Source organism: Gavialis gangeticus, unplaced genomic scaffold (assembly GCF_001723915.1).
Source record: "Gavialis gangeticus isolate Ggan-Ray unplaced genomic scaffold, GavGan_comp1, whole genome shotgun sequence".
Taxonomy (NCBI): Eukaryota; Metazoa; Chordata; order Crocodylia; family Gavialidae; genus Gavialis; species Gavialis gangeticus.
In genome coordinates this window covers 6323947-6335762 of record NW_017729019.1, presented here as the reverse complement: position 1 = coordinate 6335762, position 11816 = coordinate 6323947, and the positions used below count along the sequence as shown (strand labels likewise).

The following is an 11816-nucleotide window of genomic DNA, read 5'->3' as shown; positions in this document are numbered from 1 at the left end:
ACAACTGTGTTTTCCCTGTAGGTCTTTAACGCCCTGCACAAATATATAGCTGCAGCAATGATGGAACGTGCAGCGCGAGACCCTGGCAGGGAAGAACACCACGGAAATTCAGAAGAAAATGGGAAAAAGAAAAAGGGAGGAGCCACAGAAGCCATTTTACTTTTCACCGATTTTACCGAATGCTAAGTACGCAGCCAAGAACTTAATTCATACACAGCAGCTGGGATCCCTGCCCCCATCAGGAAAATACCGTACACTCCAGAACAATGGTTTACACAACGGCATTTATTGTAAGATGGACTTCATGGGCATACTGGAAAAGCACTAGCCTTTGCAAGGAAGGAAATAAGGGCTTCAATGCTATTTCTTATTTCATCTGTTAGAAAAACGAAGGGACCCAATAGTTGCTGGATGGTTTATTCCTGGTGGCACTTTCCCCTTTGACGACCCAAGGGTGAGGGGAAACGTGCTATATAGTAAACACCTTTCCTGAAATCTTAAGATGCATACAGCAGCGGCAGGAACTAACGAACACTAATGACAGAGTGAAAGCGAGTCCTGGACTATAAAATGAGCTTAAAGCCCGAACTCTACAGAGGCACTTCATTTTGGAGTATACTATACATACTAATATACATATACACTATGTAGGCCAGGGGCGGGCAGTTATATTGGGCGGAGGGCTACTTACTGAGTTTTGGCAAGCCATTGAGGGCCACATGACAGGCAGCCAGGGGCAGATAAATATTAAGTTTCTAATTTTTTTAGGGGCCCTGTGGGCTGGATAGAATGGCCTGGTGGGCCACATCTGGCCCACCCCTGCTGTAGGCAATATACCATAGACCAAAATCTGTATCTAAGTTAATACATCGCACACTTCAGGGAAACAATTCTAAAGTCGTGCCACAAATGGCAGAAGATGCTGATGGGAGCTTTATAAAGAACCATTTCCTCTTTTCTACTACAGAAGAACTATCTTCCGTGCACAAAAAAAGAAATAGGAGTCACGGGATATGGAATACGTGGAAAGGGACACCTAACAGATGGAGCAGAGGCAAAGAGCGAGGGGGTATTCTTGGCCCTGCAGATGGGGCATGGGCAGCTGGTAGGGTAACGTGTCTATTGTGCGCTACCATTCACAGTCCAAGAGAGCTGGCCAGAAAATGGAAATCCCTCTTGGCCAGAAAATTTGGGTTTTTGTCCCTGATCAAGGCAGAGTCAGGAACGTGGCATTTTTTGCCAGAAGGGAATACTGTAGTTTGTGGCCTAGCCACATTCTCCGTCTGCAGAAAATGGAGCAGACAGGAGGCCTTCAGCCTGGCTGCAGGAGGAGCAGGGAGCCAGAGCACAGCCTCAGAGGTAGGCCGGTTGGCGCAGTAGCTTGCTGCCCCTTGCAGCTGGACTGGTGGGAAGCAGGCAGGCCAAGCTCCCTGCATATCCACCGCACCAGCGGCTGCAGCTTTAGGGGAGGCAGGCAGAAAGCAATGGTGGCTACAGAAACCGGCATGGTTTCACCCCGCTTGCCTGATGGGCTGCTGGGGTCGGTGGACCTGTGACCTTTTCCTGTACACTACACGCAGTGACTGAGAAGTCCTGCCTTTTCTATGGAATGAGATGGGGAGGATCTGCCAGTTCCACAGAGCTGTGGGATTGCCCATCATTTCCACTTTGGAGATGCGCCTCTCCAAACCCAGTGACTCTAGGCTGGAGGATGAGATGCCCAGTATTCAGGAGCTCCCATCTCACAGTCAAAGGCTGCAGTAGGAGCTAAGGAATTTCAGGTTGGGATAAGGGAGGAAGAAACACTGTGGGATTTAGCCTTCTTTTGTCCAGTTTTCCTGCCCTTCCACAGATAAGCTGGGAGCTTTCTTCTATGCCCCTTTCATTGGTATCTAGGGAATAATGGGTTCACAGGACTGCCTTTGGCCTCTTGGGTGAGGGAGCCTGAATGTGAGTATAACTAGAATCAGACTGGAGTGCGTTAGCTGAGTCAAGTCTTTCCCCCTTGTGCCAGTGGTGCACCCAGTACCCAGCGGTGTAGTGGGACAGTCAGTAATGAAGGAGAGTTTGCTTGACCAGAGCACTGATCGCTAAGAATGAACCTTCAGAGCAGAAGGGCTCTCAGGAGGGAACTGGCCAGTAATAGAAAAGAGAGCTCCAGGATGTTGCTGGCAGATGAAGTCTTGGGGTGGTGCCCATCTGGTGATATTTCTTCCATCTCCTTGGCACCTGTGGGGAGAAGGAAAGGAGCCTCGAGTGAAGGCTGAAGCCCACAGCTAATAATCAACCCCAGTGCATGCAGCACCCTCTGCAACGTGCTACCACACGGACAAGGGCAATCCACGGTGCAGGACAGCAGCACGCAGCTCCTTCGGAAAGCAAGACACAGGTTGTGACCGTTTGTGCATCACTGGGGAGCAGGCAGGATCATGCTTCACAGCTTAGGCAGTGCCAACCATCCTTGCCAACGTTGGGTGGTGCTGTGCAGGGGAAGGGGTGGGGAACAGGGTCCGTGCTGCGTGAGTAGGAGGAGTTGGAAGGCCAGTCCAGTACCGGTCCCTAGCAAGCGCATTCTGCGTTACTCAGGAGGTGTCTAATGTCTTTACGCTCAAGATGGGACAGGCACAGACAGGCTCCACAGCTTCCTTACCTGACAAGGACTGGAAAGTGAGGTCTTTGGAAGATGACACTAAACGCAGGAGGGTAGGCGCCTTAGGGTTGGAGGGCACTGGCTTTACAGTAGTTAGAATCTGCTTGGCCTCTTCCAAGCTTAGATCAGCTTCTGAAGAAATTAGCTCAAGGGATGGAGGTGGCTCTGAGGGGAAAGCCTGTTCAGCTCTCAAAGAGACCTCCTTCCTCTCCCCATTTACCTCTGGAGTGGCATTAGGGCCGAAGGTCGGGTCCAGATCTAAAGGCAGAGCCTCTGTTGCCTCTTCAGAGTCTACCTGCATTTCTGGAGAGGTCTCAACGTCCAGGTCTAAAGTGGGCTCTATGGAGGCTGTTGGCTCAGCTTCTGTAGTGGGATTGGGCCTTGCCATTGTGGTGGGTGTTGACCTTATAGTTGTGGGGGGTGTTGGACTGGTTTTGGTGGTCATGGTGGGTGCTGGTTTTGTGATAGTGGTGGGTTTGGAGGTTGTGGTGGGTGTTGGGGCAGTAGTAGATGCTGGCATTGGGACAGAGGTGGGTGTTGGGCTTGTTGTGGTCGGTGCTGGTCTGGTTCTGGTACGTGCTCGGCACGTGGTGGAGGCATGTGTTCGAATGGTAGTGGTAGGTGCTAGCTTGGCGGTAGTGGTTCGACTAGGCTTTGTTGTCATAGTGGGTATAGGAGTCTCTTCTGAGTCTACACTGGGTTCTGATGAGAGACAGAGAGGACCAGGGGTTAACATCAGAGTCAGCATAAACCCGACTGCACCCCAGCCTCTCTGAGTGGTGTGACAGTGAAGACCTTGGAAACAAGCAGCTGTTCTACAGGCCTCTCTTTTGGGATTTGCCCCTCTCCTTCTGTTTCATGGTGCAGCAGGGGAGGTAGCCACTGGGGCCCAGGGACATCCCTGATCGGTCCCAGGATACCAGTCTGACCCGAGGTGAGAAACCCCAACCCCTTTGGAATAAGACTTCCTTGGAGGAAGTTCGAGATGATTACTAACAGGGTTGGAAGCCTTTTCTATCTAAGGTACAGGAAAGTCCTCGAGTGGTGACAGAGAGACCAGGTATGACTTTGCCGGAGTACTAAGCTTACATCCCTCCATTCAGTCATCCCCCATCTGCCCCCGTTCAGTCGTGGAGCAGCTCCTCCTTCAGAAAGTAGCCCCATTGGATTCAGGAGGCCTGGTCCATGGGGGCAGCTAGGGGAGCTTGCCCATTGTTCCCAGTCCGATCCTTTCCTGGTGAGAGACCCAGATCCTCCCTCTCCCTTCACTTACCACACATCGAATTGATGCATTTATAGCCCTCGGGACACAGAGAACAGGGGGATCCTTCCCTGTATGGTTTTCGTCCCCTTATGTTACCACTAGAAGCAGAACAGGCAGATAAAAATGAGACTGAGTTTATAACAACAGAGAGGATAAAATTCCAACCCCCAGCCCACGACAGTCAGTGGATGTCTATCCATGCAAAGACCCTTAATAAGGATTAGAAATGATCAAAAATGGCAACCGTATTTACTGAACACTTCATCGTCTTATTTTGCTGGCCCAGGGATTTCTTTGCCTTGGCTTCCCCCAGTTACTGGGTAGCAAGGGCCAAGCTTGGGGGAGGATGTTTAAATAGATGCGATCAGTCAAGATACAGTCACAGCTGCTCTTGTGAGTGCTAACTCACGGGGGCTCGTAGTTGCAAACCAGCAGGTGCATGTCACGTTCCTCAATGCCCTCCACAGTCTCACAAAAGTGTGCCCCACAGCCGATACGCAAGGTGTTTGCCCAGATCACCTGAAGCAACACGGAAAAAGAGGAGGGTTAGGCCTGTTGGTGCAAGGTAGGGGGAGCACACAGGTGAATCAGAAGGAAGATGAGCCTGCCTGGGCAACCCAGATGCCCCGATCTCTGGTGCTGCTCAGACTCCACAACTGATTTCTGCAAGAGAAGACCCCGTTTGCATAATCAACTGAAGGAAAAACCCAGCTCTAAACAGGTCTGGGGACCCAGGCGCCTGTGTCCTGATGCCTGCTCCCAGGTCTGTCCCCTGACGCCTGCTCCCATCCCTAATGGTGTGGGCTCAGTTGATACCAAAGTGTTCTGAGTAACCAGAGGGCTGCATCCAAATACACTGGTTGCTTTAAAGGCTCGTCATCCCAAGGGCTCCTATCCACCAGATCTCTAATGAGAATCTGTTCACTATGCCCCATAACTATGTCATTTGTGTTTAGCATCATCCATCTCTCTTCTGTTCTACTGAGATCCGTATGCTGTGCCCGCTGCCCTGGCATCTGAGACCATTCACTAAGACTCTAGGGGGGATCGAGTCCCAGGGACAGCTCCTGCCCCAACCCCAAAAGGCCCCTCAGATGCCCTGGATCCAGGTACCTGGGTGTAGTGGCCACACATGCGCCCCATGGCACACTTGGTGGCGGTGAGGTTGTAGTACTGGTACTCGCCGTGCCAGTCCTCCATGGCCAGCTGCAGGTCCAGCTCCTCCATCATGATAAAGAGGTTCTCACCTCGCCGGCCACGGTCTTTGTTGTGGTCCCAGATGCACTTCTCTGCATAGGCCTTGGCAAAGGCACCTAGGTCTGGGTCCCAGCTCTGGAACAAGCCCAAAGTCACCATCAGGATGTTGGAAGACAGGAATAGGAGTCCTTAGATGGGATCCAGTCACTGGGAGCATGGATTGGGCCCTTGGACACACACACACACACTCTTCCACTCATTCCCATCAGTGGCACAAGTCGGGCAGGAGGGGTGGGACCGGTGGAGTCCAGTTGCAGGATTGGGGCCTTTAAAATGCTGTATGCAGGGATTTCCAAATGTGCCTAGGAGCATGCAGTGCCCGGACTCCACTGACATTCACAGGGACCAACATGAATGGGACCTGGGTAAAATCCTGATTGCCAACAGACAACAATCAAATAGCAACAGCCTGACAGGCACTTCCAGCGTTGGATCCAAAGCATTTCTGGCCAGTCAGGAGATAACCCTGTTGAACACAGGGGGAAGCTGAGGTACAGAGAAGGGAGGTAGCTTGTTGGGAAGGAGGGCAGCAGTCCCAAGACCTCCGCTTAAACTGGTAACTAGGCTGGGAGGGAGAGGACAAACCAGAGGCATGCCCAGTTTCATGGCTGTGCAAGGCCCAGCGGTGCATGGGCTGGAACGGAGATTCAGCCCGACAGCTTCCACTGAGAGCAGCATCTTGCCCAGCTGAGCTCCATCCCGCGAAGCAGGTTACTAGGAAAGAAAGGGAGATGTTTTCATGCAGGGGAGGGATGAAGGGGACCCTGCGAGGCAGCTGCTTGCTCCATTCTCACAGCATTAAAAAGAGGCAGCGGTTTCTCTGAAGTCCAACCAAGAGGCAGGGCATGGCAGGCAGGCAAAATGGACTTAGGGGTCTTGCCAGCCCGTGGCCGAGGAGCGAGCTAGAGGCTGCTGAAAGAAAAGGAAGATGGTAGTCTCCATTTAGGACCAAAAGCACTTGGTAGGGCCACGATTGGGGCCCAGTGGGGAGGGTAGTAACTAGTTGGCATGACGATGCTATAACCCAGTCCCTGTTTCCTATGCACCAGAGCCCAAGCAGAGGAGGGAGGTTTGGAGAAGAGGCACCCACTGTGCTACCAAGATCCCCATCAGATCTTCTTCAGGGCAGGTGGTGGGGTGAAAGAGGGACAGTAGACTGAGGGGACTCCTTTTTCTTTATGTAGCACAGTCAGGTCTGAGCCAGGCCTGTCAGGAGGAGAAGAGGGGGCAGGTTTAAAGCATGGGAATGATTGCTCCCCACCACGTCGGCACAGAGCCGGTCTGTGGTGCTGGCTGCAGACCCGACTTCAGGGCTGTGCTATCCCTCCCTCCCTGTTGCACGGGGCTCGGTTCCACAGGCAGAAAACTAAACTTCTGCATTAGCCGCTTCATCCAAAAATATGGTTTTGGCCTGCGCATGCCCATTGAATAGCAATTTCCATGGCAACCAGCTCTGCTGTCCCAAACAGAAGCAGAGGGTGACTTCGTGGGGGGGGGCTGGCTACAGAAGCAGGTGAACTCAGGCACAGATCTTATTTCTGCAAGGGAAAAAGAGCCGTAAGAATCCAGATGGAAGCGAGCGCCATGTAGAAACAGGGTATTTATAGGGGACTGCCAGGACTGTTTCTAGGCCAAGTGGCTTACAAACACTCCCCGTGCTACAGAAAAAAACTCAGCTACTGACCAGCAGCAGGTCACAAGGATTTTACCCTTACATTTTACAGCACAAATTGCAGGGCTGGCTTGTGCACTGCACATCCCCCAGTTACATTCAGGCCAGAAACACAACTCGGAGTAAGCCTAGAATCCAGAACAATCAGTTTTTCATCTTAACTAAAATCTCTGCCTCTGCCCTGAAAACTGGCTGGCAACTAGGTTTTTTTAAAAAAAAATAGGACTGCATTTAAAGGTCCTTGTTGTTATGCAGATGGGCATTACAAACAATAGAAAACATGCTTCATTAAGCACCTAGCAGGGAAATGATCAACATCACTATCAGTTGCTCAGGAACCTAAGGCTCATTGTTTAAGTGCCTAAGTCCCTTGTGTAAAGGAGATAGGTCAGGGGGCCTCAGCCCTCAGAGGTTTTTAGGCTCCTAACCCCTACTGAGCTCATCCCACTGAGTTAGGCGCCTGAATACGCTTGAGGATGTGGACCCCACAAGCCTACCTTTTCAAAAATGGGATGGGGGTCCTTAAATCATTTGGGGGCTTTTCAAACCTTTATCTCTGAACTAAAAGCCGTGAGAAATTAACTTGGGTTTTGTTTGCACACAAAAGTGGAGTTAACTCAGGGTAACTTGTGTGTTGGCAAGATCTAAAAGAGTCAAATTATGATAACGAACCAGCTGCAGGGGGAAAGTGTTGCAGACATCAGCAGCCAGCACCCTCCACCTTCAAAGCCTGGCGCAAGCACTAATTCACCAGTTGCCATTGTCTTAATGGAATCAAGGATTCGGACCCAAGTGGCAGCACCCTCTAGCGGTTAGAGCAGGGGCCTGCAAGACGTACTTCCCGTTCCCCGTTCAGTCACCGCCGTGACTCTTTCTGTGCACAATTTCAAGCCTGCCTTTGAGACACAAGCCCCACTCTATGGTTCCTGCTCTACGTTTCACCACAAGTGCTAGCGGGTGGTGGGGCTTGGCTCTCAGGGCCGGTCTCAGATCACAGCAGAGGTCGTAACGATTATACACCCTGTGCAACCCGGGATAAGTGACGTCTTCATGCCTCGGTTTCCCTATTGTGAAACAGGGGATGATCTTGTTGCGTTGAACCCACCCATCGGCAGTATTGTGAGAGCTGCACCTAGTATTAAGAAGAACCCACTAGAGACAAAATCAAGTAAGAAATTTGGTGCTTAGGGTTCAGTTTTATTTTTCACTCTCTGGAGAACAGAGTCTATTCACGATCGAAAGCATTTAATAGTGATGTGTGGCTGCTACCAGATCTCAGGCAGGGTTTCATCTCTCCAGCCACTGAACTGAAAGCTCAGTCGTCTGCTCCTTGCAATTTCTTTACTGAAGCAATTTCCATTAACTGTGCACCCTATGTAGCTCAGCCAGGCAGTTCTAGTGGGAAAAGAAATGCCATCATGCCCTGGACCTCTAGTTAATTCAATTACATGTGTGAACCCAAAGGCATCTTTAAAATTACATTTTCAAAAGACAAAGGAGACTCTTATTTTAAAAGGAAATTCAGGAAACACCCCCAAATCCCACTGACATCGAACACTATGGAGAAGATCCCCTTCCACCCCACTGTAATAATATACAAGATTTTGTTTCAACATAGAAGAGACCCTTCATATCCAGTTGCGAAAGGTTTCTCTTAGCACCATACAGAAGACCATCATTACCCTGGTGCAGGAAGACCCCAGGTTTCCACGGGACACTTACCAACTTCTGCATGTCTGCAGCAGGTGGGGAGACCTGAGAGCGGTAGATATTGTGCATCTGCAAAATCAGCCTCTCGTCTTCATCACTAAGGGACCCCCAGCTCAGCTCCACGGCCGTAAGCAGCAGCAGAACGCGAGGAAGGTCTGAGCTCAGCATTGTGGCAGTCAGTCTCTGGCTTTAGCAGTCCATGTCTCTGGCAGACAGATTTAAAGCACTTCCCAAAACAAGGAACACCCAAAGGCTGAGATTAGGGGGAGGAAATTTATCTCTATTAGAATACGTTTCAGAGCCACAGGGAACACACCCATTCCATGTAATGTCACTGATGGAAGGGGAATGTTGCTTCAGGGACTGATGAGTAAGCTGTGCCCAGTCCTTGAGACTGACCTTGAGAGTGAAATCCCTTTAATTTCTCCACAATCACAGGAGCTCCCTCTCTTGGTCCTGGCTGCTGGTGATTTCAGACCTGAAACATGGCTGTGATCCTACAGGAGACCCTGTGACTATTTACTTCCACGCCGCTTCCAAAAGATGCCCAAACACTTTCCAAACAAACCCCAAATGTTCACGTAGCTCATTGCACCTGCCACCAGCCCACAGCTGCAGCTAGGGAGGAACCAACGAGCCATTGAACAGCAAGCAGAAACACTGGGTTACAATTCCTAACATCAGACCTGCCAGACAGAGCCTGGTGTGGGCCGTGCTCATGATGCATGATGGGATCTGGGTGGGACATTGCAGTTGTCCCCGCTGCTCATCTTGTCTCCAGAACTCAGCACAGGCTATAAGGGAAGGGCCGTGTCTCATGCTATGCCCCGACATCACAAGTGCTCCCACAGCTAATAATAATGAGGTGTCAGCAAAGGGCTCCCCAGATCCCGTAACAGTGGAGAGCACATATTTCTGGAGAGCCTGCCAGGCGGAGAACTCCCACCCCATCTGCAATCTCTGCACATGTGATTGCGATGCATCCCCATCGCAGCCCCGTCTGCTGCCTTTGGGGAACAACAGGCTCAGGGTCAGGGTACTAACTTTTTCTCATGCTGTAAATGAATCCCAAGGTCTGCTTATATCCTGTCTGTGCTGTCCTGCCCCCTCTTGCCTCCCCAGCCCCCAGTCCACCTCTGCTTTTAATTACAAAGGTACAACAGTTAGCAAAAGACAGCAAGCAGACCCAAGTAACAAGGGATTACATGGGGGGGGCACTGGTAGGTTGCTTCAGTCATCGCCTGGTAGACACGTGTGCTTCATTGCAAGGGGGTTCTGCTCCACTCATCCCCTTGAGCCTTCACACGCATTTACACGCACTTTATTTTACCTACATTTCTCTTTTCACCATCAGGACCTGCTATATCATCCTAATTATCCAATCACTTTCTGACCGTGTTTACTTCCTGAACGATGGAGTTGTTTATCACCTTGGGAATTTTCTCTCCACTCCAACATGGTCTAAGCAGCATCTTCCTCTGGATCACAGCATTTTGGGGAGGACCATCCTTACCAGTGAAAACAGTTCTGCAGATGCACAATTGCCATTTTATGCAAGTCTAAAGAATAGCTGCTTTTTTTGCCGCGAACACCCAAGTACGACAGAGTCCTATCCATTTTGAGCACAACTATGTCTCAGACAACTCAAACATCCTCTCAGCTTTTTGTGTCCACAGGACACACTTGAGAAGACGTCTGAACTTAAACAACCCTTTTCCTCTGGGAGTTGCACACCCAAAAGGTGGTGCCTGTTTCCTCTCACCTACTGGAGGAGTCACCGCCATGGAGCTAGCTCCTCCCTTACAATAAAGGACCTGGAGACCTGTGGAAGCAGCTAGCAAAGCGGAAGAACTGGAGCCATCTCTCTGTGGACCAAGGCAGGGGCTTGGGACCACTGCAGAAGTCCCCAACCTGCAAGCAGATCTCTCTAAACCTGGTCTAGAGACAAAGGTTGGAATTAGGAAACTGGTAAGGACCATTTGCGTTCTGTGTCTATATAGCACCTAGCACAAAAAGACGATGGTCGGGGCTCCTAAGTGCTCCTGCAATACAAACAAGTCATTATAATGATGGGAATAGCACATGATGTGCTCATTAGGTAAAATATTAATTGTTGGGGAGGAAGTTGAGTGACTGGGAAAGGGAGATGGATGAACAAGTGGGAGGCACAGTACTAGTCAGGATGTCATCAAACAGATCTTGAGCCCCAAATATGCCATCCCATTGGGTCTCCCTGGCTGCAAGATCCTTTGGGATTCAGAACGAGCCTTTCTCCTGTGCACCTGTCCCCAAGCTCAACCAGTGTCCAGCCCACCTAGGCCACGGGCAGTAGGGAAAGTGTCCAAAACTGCCGAATGCTTTGGGATGGCGGGAGCCAGAAAAATGATGTCAGACAGCTTCCTGTTAACCACAAGGAAAGGATCCTAGGATGTGGCCTCATAAAGGCTGGGAGAAAAGAGGAAAAGACATCCCCATTCTTGTTAAAAAATTCAGACCCTGGAGGGTCTTTCAGCACAAAGCAGCTTGCTCCCTCCACCTGCCCAGGTTTGGAGCATGCCAGCTTGCTGCCTTGCCTCCGGGCATCTGTACATGGCCGCAGGTTTGGCAGTGCTGTGTGCATGGCTCCAACAGCAAACGTCAACCTTGTGCAGAGCTAACAGCACAAAATAGCTGGTAATAGTCAAGTGTTCAGCAAAGTCACTCACAGCTGCTGGCAACTCTGAAGCTCTTTGAAGGCAGTTTCTCAACTCCGGGCCCCCGCCCACAATTGTTTTCTTTGGAACCCGTTTCTACAGCATAAAGATATTAAAAAAAAAAAACCAGGGCCAACCCCTCCACCCATGTGCAGAGAAGCTTGTGTCCAGTCCAGCAGGCTCCGTTAGGTAACGGCATAAGGAATGTGGCTTTTGTTTGTTCAACTGCTCTGCTCCGTGGTGGCGACGTACAGCCCATCTGCGTTAACTAGGATATACAACTTGGTTATGTAACACGTTATACACTGGCACGTGGGGACATGTGTGAGCCTGACACAGCTTCAGTGCACAGGGGGAGGTGGGTGGGGGACAAAAGACACAAGAAAAACCGGGGGGGGAAGAAGAGAGAGCTGTCAGCCAAGTCTAATCTTTGCTTTATGCCATTTTCAAAATGAAATTAAAGTGCATTTTTATTTCAGAGAGGACCTCAAAGGAGGGAACAAATGGAGAAAACAATCCCCAAACAGACAACCAAATCTGCGACACGGGTTTTCTTTAATGGGGGGGGGG

At 50.5% G+C, this 11816-nt stretch overlaps 1 protein-coding gene across 1 annotated transcript; it reads right to left on the bottom strand.

The window, feature by feature from the left end:
• Positions 1-1833: 1833 nt before the first annotated feature.
• On the bottom strand, positions 1834-9196 carry PI16 (peptidase inhibitor 16). Its single transcript, XM_019513916.1, has 6 exons — positions 8566-9196; positions 5028-5246; positions 4324-4433; positions 3924-4012; positions 2651-3352; positions 1834-2229 (listed from the first exon to the last, which is right to left on the bottom strand). Exons 1-6 carry the CDS (start codon positions 8719-8721, stop codon positions 2105-2107), a joined length of 1401 nt encoding a protein of 466 aa, XP_019369461.1. The 5' UTR covers positions 8722-9196; the 3' UTR covers positions 1834-2104.
• Positions 9197-11816: the final 2620 nt, after the last annotated feature.